We start from the raw sequence: 23,377 nt of genomic DNA, 5'->3' as shown, positions 1-23,377 counted from the left end.
GGAAAGTGGACTTTGGATTTCTTAGCAGGCTCAGATGGGGACCGGGCCTACCAGCTGAGACCAGTAGATGGGGGAGGGAGGAATACAAGGCATTTCTGGCAGTGCCCTCATCTTTTCTGAGGTCCAGGGAGATGAGGTCCTTGCCAAAGTTGGCATAGCCAGTTTATAGAGACTCAGGGCCCTGGCCTTCTCAGCATCCCCCCTGGCCTCCTCCCACCTGCGTTCTTTCAATCACTCCACAGATTGATGTGTCAGACATACACTGGGTGCCTGGCTCTGGGACCATAAGAATGAATAGGTGAGGATCTGGCCCTCTCAAGAAGCTTAAAAAGAAGTATAGGCTTGAGGGGCTCACGGCAGGAGGCCGTGAACTGTGCCCAAGGTATTTTTTTTTATGTTTCCAATGACCCAATACTAGCTGACTGAGGGGGCCTTGAAGTCTAGCCACTGCCTTGCTCCTGATCTCTGTTCCCATTCTCTCTTCTCTTTCTTGAGTCTAGCTACACTGGTCTTTGAGCTCCTAAATCATAGTCAGCTCTTTGCTGCCTCAGAGTCTTTGTACATACTATTTCCCCTGCCTGGAACCCAGCCTACCTCCTCAAAGTTTGTCTGATTGGCTGTTACTTATATTATATTATGAGTCCTGGCTTAAATGTCACCTCCTCGAAGGTGCCTTCCCTGAATCCCCTATCAATGTAGGTCTCCCTATTATTTCATTGCATGGTAATTCATTTCCCCCAGCACCCACCACATCTTGCATTTGTATACTTTTTAACTTTTTTTTTTGGTTTATCTATTTATTTAATTATTTATTTTACAGAGACAGAGAGAGAGAGTCAGAGAGAGGGATAGATAGGGACAGACAGACAGGAATGGAGAGATGAGAAGCATCAATCATTAGTTTTTTCATTGCAACACCTTAGTTGTTCATTGATTGCCTTCTCATATGTGCCTTGACCGCGGGCCTTCAGCAGACCAAGCAACTCATTGCTTGAGCCAGCGACCCTGGGTTCAGGCTGGTGAGCTTCGCTCAAATAAGACGAGCCCACGCTCAAGCGGGCGACCTCGGGGTCTTGAACCTGGGTCCTTCCGCATCCCAGTCCGATGCTCTACCCACTGCGCCACCGCCCGGTTAGGCCTTTTTAACTTTTTTAGTGTGTATTTCCTCACTAGCCTGTAGACGTCATATCTAGTGGTTTCACCATTTGATTCCTATTACCTGGCTCTTTGCCTGTCACATAGTACCTGCATGGTAAATATTTGTTGAATAAATAAGTGAATCAGTCAGGATGTTGATAGTGGATCTAGTGCCAGATCAGAAAGGGCTTGTCTCCCAGTGGGGCATGGATAAGCACAGAAAAATACACTGCAAGTCCAAAGCTCTATTAAGAGGAATGTTTAATTAATTGAGCCAATAGCAATAATACCCTGGCCTAGGATCCATAGGGAAGACATGCCTTTAGGGTTATTTGACCTGAGTGGGGTACTTCACCTCTCCCAATCTTACTTTTCTCTTCTGTAAATTAGGAGTGAAATAAAACTGACATTAGATAATTAAATAAGACTATATGGCCTGACCAGGCAGTGGCGCAGTGGATAGAGCGTCGGACTGGGATGCGGAAGACCCAGGTTCGAGACCCCGAGGTCACCAGCTTGAGCACGGGCTCATCTTGTTTGAGCAAAAAGCTCACCAGCTTGGACCCAAGGTTGCTGGCTCGAGTAAGGGGTTACTCGGTCTGCTGAAGGCCCGCGGTCAAGGCACATACGAGAAAGCAATCAATGAACAACTAAGGTTTTGCAACAAAAAACTGATGATTGATGCTTCTCATCTCTCTCCGTTCCTGTTTGTCTGTCCCTATCTATCCCTCTCTCTCTTTCTCTCTGTTTCTGTAAAAAAAAGAAAAAAGAAAAAAGAAAAGACTATATGCAAACCCCTCAACACAATATCTAGGACATAGTAGGTGTTCAGTAAATAGGGAACTTGGTTGCGGAGCAGAGAGGTTTAATCAGGCTTTTCCAAGACATGGCTTCTTCCTCACGATCATCCAAGTGCTTTGCTTCCTTAATTGATTTTGGCTTTCTAGTCCCCTGACAATAGAAGGTTGTATTCCGGATTCTGGCCTCTAGAAAGGCATAGGACTCATTTTTTTTTTTTTTTTTTGTATTTTTTTCTGAAGTTGGAAACGGGGAGGCAGACAGACTCCCGCATGTGCCCGACCGGGATCCATCCAGCATGCCCACCAGGGGGCGATGCTCTGCCCATCTGGGGTGTTGCTCTGTTGCAACCAGGGCCATTCTAGCGCCTGAGGCAGAGGCTACGGGAGCCATCCTCAGCACCCGGGCCAACGTTGCTCCAATGGAGCCTTGGCTGCAGGAGGGGAAGAGAGAGACAGAGAGGAAGGGGTGGAGAAGCAGATGGGCGCTTCTCCTGTGTGCCCTGGCCGGAAATCGAACCCAGGACTCCTGCACGCCAGGCTGACGCTCTACCACTGAGCCAACTGGCCAGGGCCGGTATAGGACTCATTTTAATGTGGACTGTGGTGAATTTACCATTTGAGACTCCAGGCTCCTGCACGGAGCCCTTCTTAGTTGCTTTCTTGATATGGCAGGCTCCATTTGGGAAGTCACTTTCTTCTACAAACCCCAGTTTCTCAACTGCAAAGTAGGTTAACGCAAATCCTCATCTTTCCTGCTTACTGAGTTTTGTGGAACTCAAAAGCCAGGAAAGTCTGCTGCAATTCTGACCTTATAAAGCTGACCTCCCTTCTTTGTGCCTGTTTCCTTATCTGTAAAACGGGGAGAGGTCTACAGCCTTTTTTGGGGCGGGCTGTGAAATTCTGTCTTCAAAGTCATTGATCTGGACATGGAACTGGAGAGATGCCTTGAATTCTGGAAAAAACTAAAGCAAGCGCTTCACACCTCTCCAGGTAAGCTTGGGTTTCACTCCCGCTCTCTTATCGGATGGCAGGTAAATGTAAGCCCTCTGCTGGCTAGGGCAGGAGATAAACCCTGGGAAGTGGGGAGAACCATGGAGAGATATTTCAGAGAGGGGGTAAATGTAAGGCGTTGGAACCACGGTGGCTCGGGGTGATATTTCAGAGAGATGTAAATGGAAGGGTCGATATATGAAGAGATTATTAGGAGGCTAAAGAGTCACAATGTTAATGCTGTGCTTGGAATGCAGAGAGAAGGACAATTTGCGGTGCGGTTGATGGTTTCGCCTCTCTAGATTCCGATCCATTTGGTTTGTCCCGCAGCGCTTGTCAACAACTCGACCCGGGCGAGGAGCATCTTGGGAAATGTAGTTAATAGGCGTGCTTTCCTCGCGGTAGCCGGGTGCCCTCGGAGGCGAAGGGACTCCATTTCCCGAGGTGCCTCGGTTCAGGGGGGGCGGGGGGCCGCCGTGGCGTCGGGCCCCGGGCCGAGTCGGGGGTGGGGGCTCCCAGGCCGAGGCTTCCGCGGCCGTGGGCAAGAGTCGGTGCAACCTGGTCTGGGCCATGTCTGAGTGAAGACACCGCTGCCGCCCCCCCTACCCCCGTCCCACCGCGGCCCCGGCCCGGCCCGCTCCGCCGCACACCATGGGTTCCATCCTGAGCCGCCGGATCGCGGGCGTGGAGGACATCGACATTCAGGCGAACTCGGCCTATCGCTACCCCCCGAAGTCCGGTGAGCGGCCGGCCCGGCGCGGGCTCGGCAGCAGGCAGGGCGGACTAGGCGCGCCCGCGCAGGGCCCCCTGCGCAGGGCCCCCCGCGCAGGGCTGGGGTGGGAGCTCTGCTGGGTCCCTGGACCCCCGTGCCGCTCCCTGCCCGGAGCTCCGCGGGCCGTCGACCCGGACTCCAGGTTGGGTGTGCGGCCTGGGCTGACCGCCTCGTCCAGGCTGGGTGACCTTGGGTCAGTCACTTCGTTCCTGAGTGCCTCAGCTCCCTGTCTGCACCCAGGAGAGGCCCTCGGGAAACTTCTAGGGCCGTAGGGCGGTGGTGAGGTTCCCGGCGCGACGCTGGCGGGTTAACACGGTGCCCGGCGCTTCTCTTGTGCTTACAAAGTGATCATTGTCATAAGGATTGACATCACATCATCGCTGGGTTTGGCTTTCTTTGGTGGCTTGGTGTGAAGACCCAGCCAGTGGTTCAGGACACTCTGCATCCCATATGGACAGGCTTAGCCCTCCTGTGACCCTATGGAGCCTGTGTATGGTGGGGGAGTGGGGCTGGGATCAAGGAGAGGATTGTAATCAATGGGGGAGAGACTTGGGATCTTGCTGGAGAACAGGGGAATGGTTGGCGGGGGTCTCTGAGTTTTCTGGTCTCCTTTTTTTGTGTGTGTGTGAAGAGCCACCTGACTCACCAGGGAGGAAGTAACTTCCCCAAGGTCTCAGAGCTGGATGGAAGCACATCTGGGACCAGCTGATTCCCGGTTGAGTTGTTCCCACTCTGTTCTGCTCCTTCTAATGATGACTGTGGCCTGACCTAGAACTTTAGCTCCAATTCCTCACCGTCCCTCTCTTCATCTGGTCATTGGCCATGGAAAGGAGGGAAGAAAAATGACAGGGAGTTTGGACATCATGCGGACTTTCAGATTGGGCCCTCTGATCCTAGCTTCTGAAGCATCTGGTCTGCTGTGGTCTTCTAGGCCTCACAGTTGGCTTGTGGGCATCCACCAGATGGGGTTTCCTCTGACTGTGGTTTAGGACTACCTGCTCCTATCAGTGGGGAAGCTTGTGAAACATGCAGTTCTCAGGCCCTGCCTCAGACCTGCTGGGGGCCTAGGAACATGCATTTAAAACCCACTTCCCAGGTGAGTCTGATGTCCACTCAGTTTTGAGAACTGCTCTGTCTTAATTTTGGAAGATGTAAGAAGTAGAGTGTCTGCGGCTACTGGAAATAAAGGAATTGGAGATGGATTATGGCATCAGAAGGGGATACAGTCAGAACTGGGCAGAAGGAGCTGTTGCCTGCTATTTGGGGAGGTTTCTATGCCTGCTTGTGTACCAGGCACAAGGGCAGGGCAGAGCAGCCCAGCCTGGTATGGTGATCCTCTGGGAGCCCTGGGGGCTGACTTCCCCAGATCTGATGGAGCAGTTGATTGAAGTCATCTTTAATCACTGATGTCCTTCCAGTCTGTCTTTGGCTGAATGATCTAAGGCAAGTTGCCTAGCCCCCGGGTTCCTTCCTCATCTGTGAAATGATCCTTGGACAGTACTCAGAACAGTGTCTGGCACCTAAGAGGCCCTCGAAAAGTATTAGCTGCTATAATGGCTTAAGAAGGAAATCAGTAAAACCTAGCCACTATGTTAACTATTAAATACTTTGACCAATATTTCCCAGAGTCTATCATAATAGAATAGTTTCATGGAGAAAAGTGTCATAATTAAATAAAATGTATGAAATGCTGTAAGAAAGAAGAAGAAGAAAAAAAAATCAGAGGACCCGCTCAGACCCTAATAGCAGTTAGTATTGGTATGGCATGGCAGAGATTGCTAAAGTTTGATGTGGCACCTCCTATCACCTGGGACCAGAGCAAACTTGACAATGTCCCTTCACTTAGCTCTTTGGACAAAACACAAAAGCAAGACATTTACAGGGCCATTTTTGGGTTCTGAGTAGCAGACCTTGCTAATCAGCCAGGGCACTCTTTCCCACTGAGCCTCATCTTGGTTTCAGACTCCATCAGTGAACACCCTAGTCAGCCACGACTAGTAGGTTGGGGCTAGCACCCAAGTGAATGCCATGGGCTGCCTTGGTTTTGCTGCCGCAACAGAGGTGTTTGAGCCTGTCCAGTCCAAAGGCTGTCCTTCCTGCTTCCTCGTTCCTTGCTTAGGGAGGGTCAGTTGGAGGCAGAAGGGATCTTAGCCGTACTTTACTATGTTTCCCCAGTGGTGGACTGGGGACCACAGAGGGGTTTGAAACAATCTTAGTAGTTGCCCCCATGGACCTTTTTTTCTTTTTAATCTATTGAGTTTAGAGAGAAAGGAAGGGAGTGGAGAGAGAGAGAGATTGAGATTTGTTGTTCTACTTATTTATACATTCATTGGTAGATTCTTGTATGTGCCCTGACCGGGATGGAACCTGCAACCTTGGTGTATCTAAATGATGCTCTAACCACCTGAGCTACCAGGTCAGGGCCTGTTTGTCTTCAGTATTTTTTTTTTTTTTTGTATTTTTCTGAAGTTGGAAACGGGAAGGCAGTCAGACAGACTCCCGCATGCGCCCGATTGGGATCCACCCGGCATGCCCACCAGGGGGTGATGCTCTGCCCATCTGGGGTGTTGCTCTGTTGCAACCAGAGCCATTCTAGCGCCTGAGGCAGAGGCCACAGAGCCATCCTCAGCGCCCAGGCCAACTTTGCTCCAATGGAGCCTTGACTGCGGGAGGGGAAGAGAGAGACAGAGAGGAAGGAGAGGAGGAGGGGTGGAGAAGCAGATGGGTGCTTCTCCTGTGTGCCTTGGCTGGGAATCGAACCCGGGACTCCTGCACGCCAGGCCGATGCTCTACCACTCTGAGCCAACCAGCCAGGGCCTTGTCTTCAGTATTGAGTTGTAAGAGTTCTTTATGTATTCTAGATATAATGATACAATTTCATTATCAGCTGTATGATTTGCAGAAAATTTTTCCCAGTCTGTGGCTTGTCTTTATTTCCTTCCTTCCTTCCTTCCTTCCTTCCTTCCTTCCTTCCTTCCTTCCTTCCTTCCTTCCTTCCTTCCTTCCTTCCTTCCTCTCTTTCTTTCTTTCTTTCTTTCTTTCTTTCTTTCTTTCTTTCTTTCGTTCGTTTTTGGAGAGAGGTTAAAGAGAAAGAAAGGGGGGGCCAGGGGAAGAGCAGGAAGCATCAAATAGTAGTAGTTGCTTCTTCTAAGTGCCTTGACTGGGCAAACCTGGGATTTTGAACTATTGACCTAAGCATTCTGGATAGACGCTTTATCCACTGCATCACTACAGTCAGGCATCTTTTTATTTTCTTAATGGTGTCTTTTAAAGAGCGAAGGTTTTAAATTTGGTTGAAGTTTAATTTATTAATTTTTTTCCTGACCAGGCGATGGCACAGTGGATAGAGCATCGGACTGGGATACAGAAGACCCAGGTTCAAAACCTGGAGGTTGCCGGCTTGAGCACAGGATCATAGATGTGACCCCATGGTTGCTGGCTTGAAGCCCAGAGTTGCTGGGTTGAGCAGTGGGGCCACTTGCTTTGCTGTAGTCGTGTACCCTTCCCCCCCACCCCCAGCAGCGTTCATATGAGAAGGCAATCAGTGAACAACTGAGGAGCTGCAACGAAGAATTGATGCTTCTCATCTCCCTTCCTGTCTGTCTGTCCCTATCTGTCCCTCTCTCTGTCTCTGTCACACACAAAAAAAATTTATTGCTTTTTTAAGGGTTTTTTTTTTTCCCTTGGAAGTCCCATAGTTTCAGCACACATATTTAGGTTGGTGATTCATTTGGAGTTAATTTTTTTCATATATGGTTGAAGTAAAGGTGTAAAGTCATTTTTTTTTTTTTTGCATGTGGATATTCGGTTATTTCAACATTTTTATTGAAAAAAACAATTCTTTTTTCATCAGATTGCCTTTGCACCTTTGTCAAAAATCAGTTGACCATAAATGGGAGAATTTATTTCTGTAGTTCCTTTTGCCCCCTCATATAGCAGGCTGGTTCCCAGCTGAGGGTCAGAGCAGGTGTTAGGACACCTCGTTGGTTCAAGCAGGTAATGAGAAGGTCGTGTGGGCAGTCTGGAAGAGAGCCTGGAGCGCTGTAGGCACGCGCCCACAGCTGCTCCTCCCACTGCTGTTGTTACTGTTCATTGTGTCTCAGAGTGATGCCCACTGCCCTGCCCTGGTGTTTAAGGGAGGTTATGCTGGGACAGGTCACCCCAGTTAGAAGGAGGGGCAATCAGCCCTGTGACCCACCAGCCCCCAGGTGGGGTGCTATGCCCTAGACCTAAATCTTTTGTAATCAGGTGTGTGTACCTTTGGGGCATTTCACATCCATTATCTCATTGGAGCTTTGCCATGTCCTTGTGACACCAGATTTTTGTCCTCTTTGGTGGAGGAATTAGAAATCAGACTGAGCCCTTTGTCTCACAGTACCTGTTGTAGTGCACAGTAAGTGTTTAATAAATGCTTGTACAAGTTTATTATTGTAGAAAGCAACCCCCACCTCCCTAGTGTGCAGGCTGCTCAGACTGGGATGTGTCTTATCCCGTGGGGTGCCAGGCGGGGGCTGAGGACATCTGGGTCTGCCATCATGTAATAATGGGGGGGTCCAGGGTAGATGTGAAGAGACATGGTGTGTGCTTTTGTAACGAGGACAGTCTAGAAACGTCTATTTGACCACGCTCCATACTGGTGTTGGTTTACCCTTTGCAGAGCAGGACCTTGTCAACTTTGATTTATTTGGTGCCTGAAGGAAAGCATTGAGGCAGGTGTTCTAGATGAGGGAGGATGCTCTGTGTCACTAAGGGTGTCCTTTGTCACTGGGGGCATTCTGTTTCCATGTGCCATCACTGTGCAGAGGGAGTGAATTTGCACTCTGAGACCCATTTGTTGGTAGCCGTGGGAGGGGGGTGGGAAGAGGGTTCCTGCACACAGGGTTTCACCTTCCCACTCAAGACCAGCACTGTCATGGCTGGCATCAGGACATCACCTTTTACAAGTGTCACCTGTGCCATTCACATAACTAGTTCTGTGTTCCTGCTTGTGTCAGCTTGGTTTGAAGTTTATTGTTGTAAGAGCTGTATAAATAAACTGTATTTTCCAAGCTTTACTTATTATATTTCAGGTATAAACAACTGCCACCAAAAGCTTTTAAGTTGGCCATAGGTAGATAGGCATCAAAGAACCCGCTTCCCTGAAGAAGCAGAGGGTGGCTTGGGCTTGGAAGCCTGCCATTGGGCCCTGTGGCCCCTGGTGCTGAGATTTCTCAGGTCTTGGTGTTAAGTGTTGCTCACTCTTGGGGTTTTGAGAGGACCGCAGAGCTCTGCGTATTTGTCTCTGAGGTCCCACATTCTTTTCTTTTTATTTTTTTATTTTTTACAGGAGAGAGTCAGAGAGAGGGATAGATAGGGACAGACAGACAGGAACGGAGAGAGATGAGAAGCATCAATCACCAATTTTTTGGTGCGACACCTTAGTTGTTCATTGACTGCTTTCTCGTATGTGCCTTGACCGCGGGCCTTCAGCAGACCGAGTAACCCCTTGCTCGAGCCAGCAACCTTGGGTCCAAGCTGGTGAGCTTTTTGCTCAAACCAGATGAGCCCGTGCTCAAGCTGGCGACCTCGGGGTCTCGAACCTGGGTCCTCTGCATCCCAGTCCGACGCTCTATCCACTGCGCCACCGCCTGGTCAGGCAGGTCCCACATTCTTCACTCAGTTCCATACATGTCTTGGGACCTTCCATAGTTTCTCTGGGAATTGTTGAGAAATTGTTGCTTCTTTTTATTTTTTATTTATTTCTTATTTATTGATTTTAGAGAGGAAGGCAGAAAGAGAGAGAGAACCATTGATTTGTTGTTCTGTTTATCCATGCATTCATTGGTTGATTCTTGTATGTGCCCTGACCAGGGATCAAACCCACAACCTTGGCACATAAGGATGATTCTCAGACCAGGGTGGAGAAATCATCACTCTGACTCGGATAACCTGGCTCTGTGTCAGTTCTTGCCAGTTTGTTGGGCTTTGTTGAACTCTCACATCAACCCTGCCATATGTTTCACGCAGACATATAACAAAACCTTTCTTGACCCTTTGAAATTGTGTTCTCCTGCCCTGGCTGGATAGCTCCGTTGGTTCGAGTGTTGTACAGAAGCGCAGAGATTGCTAGTTCAATCCCTGATCAGTGTACTTATAGGGGCAGCCTGATGTTCCTGTCTCTCTCTCCCTTCCTCTGTCGCTGAAATCAATAAATAAAAATTTTTAAAAAAGAAAGAAGGAAAGAAAGAAAAAAAAAATTGTGCTCTCCAAGGACCCGCACAGCCCAGCAGTTTAAGAAGGCCCGGGTTGATGTTGGTCTGGCCAGATGGCTGAGGGGCCTTTTATCCCGTGCTGCGGAAGTGGCTGCTGCCGTCCCATAGTCAGCTGTGCTGAGGGCCTGGCTGCCCAGGATAAAAGAGGTGTGTGTGCGCGCACGTGCGTTTTTTTCCCTCACAGCTGGGGTGGCCTTTACTGTGCTTACAGGACACCCTCCCATAAACATGGCCGGGTGTGGTAGGAGGAGCACTGGATTCCAAGTCCTGAGCCATTAGCTCGTTCTTGGGCCCCAGTCTCCCCAACTGATTAGCTTAACCTTTGGTTCCCGAGGCCTCTTTCAGTTCTACCTCTGTTAGTCCACGTGAGCCAACAGGGTGGGACCTGGCCCAGGCCCAGCCAGCTTGTGTCTTCCTGTGGGCCTGGAAGTTTCCTGGAGAATGTCCTGCACTTCTTGTCTGACTCTGGTGGCTGGTGACCACTGCCAAACCTGATGCTGCCCAAGCCGGACATTTAAATGGGACCACATTCCATTTGGCATTTCCTGTGTATGTTTCTGTTGGGCATGTACACAGCCTCACATTTCTGTGTTGTCCTTTAAAATGAAGGGTGGTGGAGGGTGTCATGTACACTTGGCTCAGGAGCTTAGTAACTAACTGTTGAATTGTTCAATTATTTTTTTTTAATTTCTCCTTCTTTTTCGAAGTGAGAGGAGGGGAGATAGAGAGGCAGACTCCTGCATGCGCCCTGACCAGGATCCACGCGGCAGCCCCTGTCTGGGGCCCATGCTTTGTCCATCTGGGGCCATACTTGCAACTGAGCTATTTTTAGCACCTGAGGTGGAGGCTCCATGGAGCGATCCTCAGTGCCTGGGCAGATGCTCTCAAACCAATCAAGCTGTGGCTGAGGGGAGGGGTAGAGAAGCAGATGGTTTTTTTTTTTTTTTTTTTTTTTTTTTCCATTTTTCTGAAGCTGGAAACAGGGAGAGACAGTCAGACAGACTCCCGCATGCGCCCCACCGGGATCCACCCGGCACGCCCACCAGGAGCGGTGCTCTGCCCCCCAGGGGGCGATGCTCTGCCCATCCTGGGCGTCGCCATATTGCGACCAGAGCCACTCTAGCGCCTGAGGCAGAGGCCACAGAGCCATGCCCAGCGCCCGGGCCATCTCTGCTCCAATGGAGCCTTGGCTGCGGGAGGGGAAGAGAGAGACAGAGAGGAAAGCGCGGCGGAGGGGTGGAGAAGCAAATGGGCGCTTCTCCTGTGTGCCCTGGCCGGGAATCGAACCCGGGTCCTCCGCACGCTAGGCCGAAGCTCTACCGCTGAGCCAACCGGCCAGGGCCAGATGGTTGTTTCTCCTGTGTGCCCTGACTGGAAATCAAACCCAGGACATCCACATACCGGGCCAATGCTCTACCATTGAGCCAACCAGCCGGGGCTGAATTGTTCAGTTCTGCCAACTGTTCCCGTGTCTGCCCAGCTCCTCAGAGCTGGGAGAACTAGGCTCAGCCTGGACCTGTGACACCAGGATGGGATCCCAGGAGGAGTGATGCTCTGTGTCTCTCTGTTCGCAGAAAAGCCAGTATCGTGGAACAGCGTGGGAGAGGGCCCGCTTGAATCTAACAAGAAATCAATTGGCTCGTTTTCTCATGGGGCTAGGCTGAGGAAGCAAGAGCCTTGAGGAATGACTCTGACATTGGAACGTGTATCCATGTGTCTTGAAGAACACCATTTTCTCAGGCCTTCATCTTGTTCACTTGGGTCCTCCCCCTTGGTGCTGGGCATTCCTGGGCCAGCCTCCCGAGGTGGGCAGACCACCGTGCTGGCTTGACCACTGTAGCTTTCTGTTATCTAGATCTCCTACCCTATGGAATTCGTGTTCACTGTGATGTCCTTGAGTGACCAGATTCCCCAGGGAGCCTTTAGGGGGAGTGGAAGGAAGGGCTTGTCCACAGTTCAGTGTTTTAAAAAGTGAATGTGTTCTCTGGCTGGGTAGCTCTGTTGGTTAGAGCATTGTCCTGAAGCTCAGAGGTGCTGTTTTGGTCCCCAATCAGGGCACATACAGGAACAGATCGAAGTTTCTGTCTCTCTCTCCCTTCCTGTCTCTCTAAAATTAATAAATAAAAATTAGAAAAGTCATTAAAAAGTATGTATTCACTTACATATTTAAAACCAAGGTGTAACATATAGAAAATGTACAGGTCATAAGCATACAGCTTGATGAATGACCATGAAGTGTTCGTGCTGAAGAGAGAGAACGGTAATCGTCCCCTGAAGCCTCCTGGTGCCCCTTCCCAGTCCTTTCCTCCCGGGAAACCCCTCGGTCTCAGCGGAGGGGGTGGTGGTGGTAAGTTTTGCCTATTTTTGAACTTGATATCAACAGAACTAGATGCTTTTTCCCTCTGTATTTGGTGGTGAAGAGGCCCTGGCACTCGGTTCGCGGGGCAGCGGCTGATTTCTTCGCTTCCAGGGATGCCGCTGCGTGCTCTTCCGTTCATGTGGCGGGGCGTTGGGGCAGTGCCTGGTCTGGCCTCAGGCAGATTGCTGCCGTGGACAGTCTTGTGACTGGCTTTGGTGCTCATCAGTCTGATTTCTTTGGGTCCGTTTGTTTGTTTTTTGTAGGCTTGTCAATGGGGTAAAATACACATAACAATTATTGCCTTAATCGTTTTTAAGTGCACGGCTCAGTGGTATCACATACATTCACATTTTTGTGCAGCCTTCACCACCATCACCATGGCTCATTTCATCGTGTGACACTGAAACTCTGTCCTCATTAAACACTAACTCCGCCCCTTTTTTTTAAAGTGTGAGGAGGGGAGGTAGAGAGACAGACTTCTGCATGTGCGCCGACCAGGATCCACCCGGCGACCCCTGTCTGGGGCCAGTGCTCCAAATCAACTGAGTTATCCTCAGTGCCCGGCTGATGCTTGAACCAGTGGAGCCACTGGCTTCGAAAGGAGAAGGGAGAGGGGAAGGGGGTGGGGAGAAGCAGATGGTCTCTTCTCCTGTGTGCCCTGACCGGGAATTAAACCCGGGATGTCCACACGCCGGGCCAACACTATCCACTGAGCAAGCCAGCCAGGGCCAAACACGAATGCCTCCTTCCCCACTGCCTAGCCTCTGGCAGTCCCCACTGCTTTTCTGACTCTGACTTTGACTGCTCTGTTACTTGCCTCAATGAGTTCATTTTCGTGCCTGGGAGTGCATTCTGGGGCCTCTGTAGCATGTGTGACATCAGCAGGTTTTATAGTTCTATGGAGCTGGGGAACCCAAAATGCACCCCCACGGGCCGAGCATCAGAGTTCTATTGGCTCTGCGCTCTCACCAACACTGGCTAGTATCAGGGGTGTGTTTTATTTGTTGTTTTTCTTTTTAATTTTAGGGATATCTCATTGTAGGTGTAATTAATTTTCCCCAACGACCAATGAGGTTGGGCACCTTTTTGTATATAAATTGCCATTCATCTCTCTTCCTCCTTTTGTGAGGGGCCTGGTGACATATTCTGCATATATTTTTTATATTGGATTGTCTCTTTTTTTCTCCCTGATTTGCAGGAGTTCTTAAGTCCCAGGGCTTTTTATTACATTTTGAATTCTTTGGAAATTGCCTGTTGCTATGGTATTTGTGGAAATTAGGCAAGAAATAGAATACATTGGAAGGCTGAGGGGGTGTCCTTCGGAACCCAAGGGTGGGTAATGAAGAGTGAACACGATCAGAATGAAGCGCCCCTGTTCCCCTCCGACCTCAGCGTCATGCTGCTGTGACATTCATAAAGCCTATTGCTACTGCCTGCCAGGTGCCCTCAAAGACCAAGTCCTGTGCTCTCACCCCATTTCCACGGTCAGGTTCCACAGGGAAGAGAATCTGGTTATTGGCTCAGCATGGTCAGGTGTCCAGCTTGGCCAACCAGCTGTGTCCAGGGGACAAGAGCTGCATTCTCTGGTGGTAGCTGGAGCTCCCCCTGTGGGTGGTGGAGGCTATTTCCAGAAAAGGGTGTAAACTGAGGAGGATCCCTTCCCCCCAAAAAGTTGGCTACAACAAGTTATAGGAACTCAGAGAACCAGAATCTTGGCTTAGTGTTCCTTCCTTGCTGGGGGCCGAGAGCTTGTAAAACCATCCCATTGCATTAAGTAGGCTTTCACACTGGAGAGCGGCTGGGAAGCAGGTGCTGTGAGGTGTCTTCATCTGTGCAAGGCTTGTTTTATCCCTAGAGCATCCCGAGCTGTCCTTGTACTTTCAGTCTACAGCCAGTGTCCTTCACTGAAGCCTCCCATGTTACAGCTGGGGACACTGAGGCCCGGGGAGGTTCCAGGCGCCAAGTCACTGGCTTGAGTGTGGCAAGCAGAGAAGTGCTGTTTTATGTACATGGGTGACTTCCATAAGCAGGGAGATTAGAGGTGGGTGGGACCTCCTTGGAGTCAGTGTCTTCCCTTTGTTTGGGAACGGGCCAACAGGCTGTGGGGCTGGTGGCCTCCTTCCTGGTAGAGTATTCTCCAAGTCCTGAGATCTGTACTCTCTGGGGACTGTGATGTTCTGATCACACAGACCCAGCTGGGGCTTAGTGGCAGCAGATTTCATGGATTTCAGGGAGCTGGGACGGGAAGCCTCTGTCCTTTTATGGAGTGAGAAAAATTTTCAACTGGTAAAATCAGTGAGCTATTCTTAACCTTTACCGATGTCTTCTTGCCTTTCCTGCTTCCCGCCTTTGGGTGGGAATGATGACTGGGGCAACTGAGCAAAATCCATACCCGTGTCCCAGGGCCCAGGGCCCAGGTCCCAGGGCCAGTTGTGTTTCTTAGGACAAAGGCATGGAGTGTTTATTACTGTCATGGTTTGCCTGGCAGGGATCATTGTGATTTTTAATAAAAAAATGTGTATTTGGTCTTCACCTGTTTCTGGCACAGAGCCTTCTAAAACCCTTGAAATTTCCTAAGTGATGAATCACAAAAGTGAAGTGGATGTTTTTTGATATTTATAACCCTTTTCAATTGCATCTGAGTTTATTTCAATGAGATGATTTTTGGAAAGCACTTGAGAATGAGGACTGGTTGCCGGGGAAGCCACCAGTGTGATTAGAGGGCTGGAGGTTGAGGTGATCACCAAGGGTCAGTGATTGCATCAGTCATGCCTGTGTGATGAGGCCTCCATAAAAATCCAGAAGGGCCCTGGCTGGATAGCTTGGTTGGTGCAGGGGTCCCCAAACTATGGCCCGTGGGCTGCATGCGGCCCCCTGAGGCCATTCATCTGGCCCCGCTGCACTTCCAAAGGGGCACCTCTTTCATTGGTGGTCAGTGAGCATTCACATCCTGTGCTCCTGGAGTACTGTATGTGGTGGCGCTGCAAAGTGCAGCGTCGCTCACACATACAGTACTACTTCCATTTTGTTTTTTACTTTAAAATGATATGTGCAGTGTGTATAGGGATTTGTTCATAGTTTTTTTTTATAGTCCAGCCCTCCACAGTCTGAGGGACAGTGAACTGGCCCCCTGTGTAAAAGGTTTGGGGACCCCTGGGCCACCGAGTTGATGTCTGCTGAGAATTGGAGAATTGCTTGGTGGGGAGAAAAATGCCGTTGGATTGGCATAGTTGAGAATACGGGCTCTTGGGCCAGCGTTGGTTTTCAGTGTGGATGCCACTTCTCACTGGTGTGTGGCTTGAGCTGGTTACTGGAACTCTCTGTGCCTGTTTTCTTGACTGTCAAATAGTAATAACAGTGTGATCCACCTTCTTTTATTTGGCAAATTTTTATTGAGCCCTACTGTGTACAGGCCATGGCGGTAGGCACTGGGGAGATGGGGCAGTGAACATATGACCTCTGGTCTTGGCAAGAGGAGGACAGAGTATGAACCAACCAAAACACAAGGAAAAACAGAATTCGCTGGCAAGTTGCAGATGGCCTGTGGGGCAGTCACGAGAGGCCTCGCCTTGGAGTTGCAAAGTGGGAGCAGCCTGTTGGCCCAGAGGGACTGAGGCAGGCAGCACAGAGCAGAATCATTAGTTTGCGGAGTGGTGAGTGGACGCCCGGTCCTTGAGTTGAGGCATGGTAGCGCTGGCTGTTGGGGACTGCTTCAGCGTGGGACCACAGCGTCAGGAGTATGTGGCAGAAGCCTGGGTTACCTAGAACCTTGATGGAAAGGACACCACGTCAGACACTTGGAGCCCACGTTTGCCAAGCAGGTGGCCCTCAGGAGTCGTGAGAACGCGGCATCCCCAAGACCCACAGCCCTGCTCCACAGGCCAGGTGAGGTGCGGGTTCCATTCATAAGAGCTCCATCCTCGTGACATAATCACCCCCACGGCTCCACCTCCAGATACCATCAGGTTGAGGCTTAGGTTTCAACATGTGAATTTGGGAGGAGCACACAAGCAGTCAGTCTGTAGCAGGGTCCCAAACTCTGGTCTCTTGATAAAGTTGGGTTTTAAAACAAATCTCTATTTAGCAAAGAAGGATGCAAGCATTACATATGTTTTTGGGGAGAATGTGGAAGTCCCCGTTTTACTCTTCCCAGTCCCCTCCCCACCTCCTTGCTTGCAGTTTGGCATGAATCTTTTGAGACGCTTCATTTAGTAGAATCTGGACTGAGCTGTGCTTTGTGCATTTTCTCTCTGATTCCCTGGAGATCTTTGAACATCCTGGTGCCTCCCTCAGCTGGATTAGATCATTTAAGTAATTTAGAGTGTTTTCATTTTTCTGTTGTAAATGATGGTCATTGTGCACATGTATTCTACACACACGTTTAAAAGAGGAGCGGACAGCCTGACCAGGCGGTTGCGCAGTGGATAGAGCATCGGACTGGGACACATAGTACCCAGGTTCGAGACCCCGAGGTCCCAGCTTGAGCGCGGGATCATAGACATGACCCCATGGTTTCTGGCTTGAGCCCAAAGATTGCTGTTTTGACCCCCCCCCCATCAAGGCACATATGAGAAAGCAATCATTGAACAGCTAAGGTGCTGGAACAAAGAATTGATGCTTCTTATTTCTTCTCTCCCTTCCTGTCATTTTGTCCCTATCTGTCCATCTCTCTGACTGTGTCTCTGCAAAAAAAAAAAAATTAAAAATGTGAGCACTTGAAAACATAGGAAAGGATCGACCTCCATGTAGAATTCGTGGTTAGCATTTTCCGGTTGTTGTCTTTCTTTCGTACTCCTCCTGCCCATCTTGGACCCGGGGTTTCCTTCCCATGCGTGATCATTCACTGTGTGTGGGTGTTCCATGTCTGAGCTGTGGGGCTGCCTTAGGAGATGTTTTCACACTTCTCTGTGTGAGTCGTGTGTGCTTTGCAACTGCTCCATGCTCACAGGCAGAATGTAGTCCCATGTTGTCACTGCTTATTTCCTTATTGAGGAACATGTGGGGTAGTTGCAATTTTTTATTCTTTTTTTTTTTTTTTTTTTTTTTTTTTTGCATTTTTCAGAAGCTGGAAACAGGGAGAGACAGTCAGACAAACTCCCGCATGCGCCCGACCGGGATCCACCCGGCACGCCCACCATGGGGCGATGCTCTGCTCACCAGGGGGCGATGCTCTGCCCATCCTGGGCGTCGCCATGTTGCGACCAGAGCCACTCTAGCGCCTGGGGCAGAGGCCACAGAGCCATCCCCAGCACCCGGGCCATCTTTGCTCCAATGGAGCCTTGGCTGCGGGAGGGGAAGAGAGAGACAGAGAGGAAGGCGCGGCGGAGGGGTGGAGAAGCAAATGGGTGCTTCTCCTGTGTGCCCTGGCTGGGAATCGAACCCGGGTCCTCCGCACGCTAGGCCGACGCTCTACCGCTGAGCCAACCGGCCAGGGCCAACAATTTTTTATTCTTGAAAGGCTTTCATTGGCCCTGGCTAATTTGCTCAGTGGATAGAGCATAGGCCTGGCATGCAGATCTACCGATTCGATTCCTGCTCAGGGCACACATGAGAAGCAACAATCTGCTTCTCTTCCCCTTTCTTTCCCCTTCTCTCTCTTCAGTGGCTTGATTGGTTTGAGCATCAATAGCTCAGTTGGTTTAAGTGTCATCCGTGGGCACTGAGGATAGCTCGGTTGGTACTGATTTTGGCCTCAGGTACTGAGGATAGTTCAGTTGATTCAAGCATCGGCCCCAGACGGAGTTTGCTGGGTGAATCCTGGTCAGGTTGCATGAGGGAGTCTTGTCTATCTCTGTTCCTCTCACTTAAATAAATAAATAAAATAATTTAGAAAGGGTTATCTTGATCACCATATTGTATGTCTCTGCAACCAAAATAAGTACATAAATTGAAATAAACCTGACCAGGCAGTGGTGCAATGGATAAAGCGTTCACCTGGGCTTGCCCAGTCAAGGCACATATGGGAGTTGATGCTTCCTGCTCCCCCCCTTTCTCTCTGTCTCTCTCTGTCTCTCTCTCTCTTTTCTCTCTCTCTAAAAATGAATAAATTTTAAAAAATCTAAAATCAATAAATATTATAAAAATATATATTTTTTGTTTTAAAGTAATACAGGTTAATTGTAGAAAATGTATAAAATACAGTTAGAGAAGAAAGAGTAATACTCATCTACTGTCTCTTAACCCAGAGGTTTTATTTTGTAGCATTTATCCCTCTGAAGTTCTCACAATTTAAAACTACACTGAGATGTGGAGGGCCTCCTGTGTATAGTATATCAGGTCGTGAAAAATGCTCTGGGGAAGAAAGCAGAGAAGGGGAATGGGGGAGCTTGGTTAGCAAGCAAGGTGGAGAGGAGTAGAAGTTGTAGATTTAGAAGGGAATGATCAGTGTGGGTTTGATCCCCAGTTGGGGCGCATACAGAATCAGCCAGTGAATGCATAAGTAAGTGGAATCACTGACTGTTTCTTTCCCATCAGTGGTGGGATTCCTAGTTGAGTTCAGCAAACCGGTTGTTAAAATGGCACTTGTAATCAGGGTTCTCTCTAAGGTGGGCGCCTGGGCAGCTGCCCAATGTGGAAATCACAAATTTACATTCCTTTCTCTCTCTTTTTATTTATTTTTTGTATTTTTCTGAAGTTGGAAATGGGGAGGCAGTCAGACAGACTCCCGCATGCCCCCGACCGGGATCCACCCGGCATGCCCACCAGGGGGCAATGCTCTGCCCATCTGGGGCACTGCTCTGTTGCAACCAGAGCCACTCAAGCGCCTGAGGCAGAGGCCATAGAGCCATCCTCAGAGCTCGGGCCAACTTTGCTCCAATGGAGCCTCGGCTGCAGGAGGGGAAGAGAGAGACAGAGAGGGAGGAGAGGGGAAGGGGTGGAGAAGCAGATGGGCACTTCTCCTGTGTGCCCTGGCTGGGAATTGAACCCAGGATTCCTGCACGCCAGGCTGATGCTCTACCACTGAGCCAACCAGCCAGGGCCTTCCTTTCTCTTTTTTAACGTTCGTCTGCTCAACAGCGTATTCTAAGTGTGTGTAGTAATGTTCATTCGGTCCATAGGTGAAAAAAAATAGATGAAACTATGTTTGTAATATTTATTTATTCATTTCATAAAACTCATTATATCTTTGATGAAATGCTACATTTTAATTTCCTCATGTCTGTTACTTCAGTAAACAAACATATAAAGTAAGAGAAAGAGCGCCAACCAACCAGGGGGTGACAACTTGTATTGTTTTTTGTCAGGTATTATTTAATTTTTTTTTTTTTGTATTTTTCCTAAGTGAGAAGTGGGGGAGAGGCAGACAGACAGACTCCCGAATGTGCCTGACCGGGATCCACCCGGCATGCCCACCAGGGGGCGATGCTTGGCCCCTCCAGGGCATTGCTCTGCTGCAATTGGAGCCATTCTAGCGACTGAGGCGGAGGACATAGAGCCATCCTCAGCGCCTGGGCCAACTTTGCTCCAATGGAGCCTTGGCTGCGGGAGGGGAAGAGAGAGATAGAGAGGAAGGAGAGGGGGAGGGGTGGAGAAGCAGATGGGCGCTTCTCCTGTGTGCCTTGGCTGGGAATTGAACCCGGACTTTCACACGCCGGGCCAACGCTCTACCACTGAGCCAACTGACCAGGGCCAAGACCCTATTTTTTAATAAGGTCACATGCACAGGTACTAGAGGTTAGGACTGGAACATATCCTTGTGGGAAACACAGCTCAACCTGCTAGAGAAGGAAGCACAGTTGTAGTGGAGAACTGGATGAGTCCCTAGCAGGAGGAGAGGTCCTGGAGGGGGAGTGGTGTTGGGGTGGGCACGGAGGTGAGACAGGCTGGGTGGAAGTGCCGAGGCCCGTATCTGGAGCAAAAGTGTGCAGGACGGCCCATGATGGCTTCTTCCTAACGGAGCTTTCCTTAGGGCTGAAACTCTCCGGCCATCAGATAGTCCCACTGGATTGTGTCCAGCCTTAATCGACAGCTGTTTTTTGTTGTTGTTTTTTTAACCAGGAAACTACTTTGCTTCACACTTTTTCATGGGAGGTGAGAAATTCGACACACCCCACCCTGAAGGTTACCTCTTTGGAGAAAATATGGATCTGAACTTTCTAGGCAATCGCCCAGTCCAGGTGGGTGTTGGCAGGCCTGGGCATGTGGATAGTGGGGGTGAGGCTCCTGCCTTCAGACATTTGTGTCTCTGCTGCAAGGATGAGTGGGCCCTCAGTCATCCCAAACCAGGCAGAGCTGCCAGCTGAACGTGGGCACATGGTGTGTGCATGAGGCATGTCGTGGTGACGCCCCCTAGCTGCGGGTGCTTCCGTGCAGTGGGATCGCAGAAGTTACACTTCTTATTCAAGCCTCTTGGATGACTTTCCAACCAAGGTCAGTGGTCATTAGAATCCAGAAGAGACGTGTGCATGCATGCACTCACACAGTGCTGTAAAACTGGAGGCATCTGGGAAATGTGGATGCATCAGTGTCTGTTTCCTGCTTGTGCACTGGAGTTTTTTGTTTTTGTTTTTTTAAGATTTTATTTATTGGCCCTGGCCAGCAGAACGTCAGCCCAGAGTATGGATATGGAAATCCCACGTTCAATTCCCAGTCAAGGCACACAGGAGAAGTGACCATCTGCTTCTCCACCTCTCCCTCCCCTTCCCTTCCTGTAGCCATGGCCTCGCCTCAGGCAATAAAATAGTTCAGTTGCTGAGCAACAGAGCAGCAGCCCAGGTAGGCAGAGTGTAGCCTAGTAGGGTGCTTGCTGGGTGGATCCTGGGATGCATGCGGGAGGCTGTCTCTGCCTCCTCGCCTCTCACTTAATTAAAAAAAAAAAATTTTATTTATTGATTTTACCAGGGGAAGGGGAGAGTGAAAAGTATCAACACATAGTTGCTTCACTTTAGTTGTTGATTGCTTGTTTGTCATATGTGCCTTGACCCAGCAAGTCCAGGGTTTTTAACTGGCGACCTCAGTGTTCCAGGTCAACACTGTCCGCTGCGCCACCACAGGCCAGGCTGCACTGGAGTTTTAAGAGACACCATCACCAGGGAAAACTGGGTAAAAGGCATATAGGGTCTCTTTGCATTATTTCCCGTAATTGCAGGTGAATCTATGATGGTCTTGAGGTAAAAGTTAAAAAAAAAAAAATCCACGTTTCATGGAACAGTGGGCAAGAGATATGATCCAAGAGAGAAATGCAAACAGCTGGTGAATATTTTTTACAAGTTCACCTTCACCAGTCATCAGAGACGCACGCGTTCCTTTATTGCGTTCCATCTGTTCAATGTACGTTTGGCACTTAGTGTGCTCCTGGGAGCCTTCCAGTGGCTGGGACAGAGAACAGATCCTGCCCCGTCCCCCGGGTGGGAAGCAGACAGTAAAAAGCAAACATTTGACAAATGGAGACTAAAAGGAAAAGGAAAAAGAGGAATAGGAGAGAACTCTTGAGGGGGATGCTGAATGGGGATTTGGGTCCCCAGTGGGAGTGAGGAGCCAGGTGGGACCCTCTCTCTCAGGAGACACTGGGCCTCCCTGGTCTGGGGTGGGTGGGGGGTCTCTGGACCGGGGTTCTCCAAGTTGTGTTGGTCACAGAGCAGCTGATTGACGTATCTTGATCCTTTCATGCACAAGAGGCTGGGGGCTGGGGGCTGGGGCCTATAGTACTGGCCTTGCCACCCTCCATGAGAGTGAGGACAGAACCTTGCTTTCCCCATCTTTGAAGCCTCAGCTTTGACCTGTGGCCTGGCTTATATAGGCATCCTGTTAAGTCTGGGTTGTTTTTTTAACTTCAAGACTATCATAGATTCACCTGCAATTGTAGGAAATAATGCCGAGAGGTCCCAGTTTTACCTGGTGATGGTGTCTTCTAAAACTCCAGTGCACCAGCAGGAAACTGACACTGACACATCCACGTTTCTCAGGCGCCACCAGTTTTACACATGTGTGCGTGTGCGTATATGTGCATATGTCCCTTCCAGACTCTTTGTTGACCATTGACCTTGAATGGAAAACCCACCTTGTTCATGGCAGCAGCAGGATGTTGGGCCCCACCTCTGGGAATGAGGCCTAAGAATCCCAACCTTAATTGCTCCCACAGACCCCTCAGGCCAAGTCACATTTACTGAGAGTCCTTCCTGGAATAGGGGACCATGGCCACATGGCTGGAACTTTTTTTTTTTTAGGGTAGATAGACTCCTGGATGTGCCCTTTTGGGATCTACCTGGCAAACCTCGTCTGGGGCCAATGCTCGAATCAACTGAGCTATTTTTAGTACCTGAGGCTGAAGCACTTGGGCTATCTGAGCTATCCTCAGTGCCCAGGGCTGATGCTTGGACCAGTGGAGCTGCAGGAGAGGAAGAAGGAGAGAAGGAGGAGAGGGAGGGAAGAGAAGCAGTGGTTGCTTCTCTTATGTGTCCTGACCAGGAATTGAACCCAGGACATCATATGCAGGGCCAATGCTTTACCCACTGAGCCACTAGCCAGGGCCTCCTGCAGTTTACGTTAACATGAATGAGAATAGTATCACCCAGTGCTCGGCCTTAGGGCCCTGGAGCACATGGTGGGTGCCGGAATTATCCCCTTTTCCTGTTCCCTGCCCCACTGGGAAGTCATCTGGGATTGCTTTGGGTTTTTCCCTTCTAGTTTCCTTATGTCACCCCTGCACCCCATGAGCCAGTGAAGACACTGAGGAGCCTGGTGAACATCCGAAAAGACTCGCTCCGGCTCGTAAGGTAACCTTTGACCCCTGCACATTCTTTAAGCTAGGAGTTCTCAACCGGGTGACTCTACCCCAGTGATGTTGGGCTGTGTCTGGAGACATTTTTGGTTGTCACAGCTGGAGGGGGTAGTGTTCCTGGTGTCTCGTAGGCAGAGACCCGGGAGGCTGCCAGGTGTCTCACAGTGCACAGGATGCCCCATAGCCAAGAAGGATGCAGCTCCTACTGTCATGGCTGAGAAACAGCGTTAAACCTGGGGGTTTCTGGGACTATCATGGAGGACTTGTCTCCCTTTCTGTGGGTAGGAGACCAGGGAAGGAGAATCCCGAGTTGTTGGGCCTTATTATTGAAACAGGGAGTGGGCTTCC

General features: G+C 49.9%; 1 protein-coding gene across 2 annotated transcripts in view; it reads left to right on the top strand.

The window, feature by feature from the left end:
* Positions 1–3,406: 3,406 nt before the first annotated feature.
* Positions 3,407–23,377, top strand: part of MGRN1 (mahogunin ring finger 1) — a 52,136-nt gene continuing 32,165 nt past the window's right edge. For both annotated transcript variants that reach the window (XM_066275001.1, XM_066275002.1), the window contains exons 1-3: positions 3,407–3,666; positions 20,308–20,426; positions 22,936–23,024. In XM_066275001.1, the coding sequence (XP_066131098.1) occupies positions 3,579–3,666; positions 20,308–20,426; positions 22,936–23,024 (296 nt within the window). In that variant the 5' untranslated portion in view covers positions 3,407–3,578. The remainder of the gene's footprint in view (positions 3,667–20,307; positions 20,427–22,935; positions 23,025–23,377) is intronic.

Source organism: Saccopteryx bilineata, chromosome 4 (assembly GCF_036850765.1).
Source record: "Saccopteryx bilineata isolate mSacBil1 chromosome 4, mSacBil1_pri_phased_curated, whole genome shotgun sequence".
Classification (NCBI taxonomy): Eukaryota; Metazoa; Chordata; class Mammalia; order Chiroptera; family Emballonuridae; genus Saccopteryx; species Saccopteryx bilineata.
Note: the sequence above shows the minus strand (reverse complement) of the source record. Positions and strands in the feature narration are given on the sequence as shown.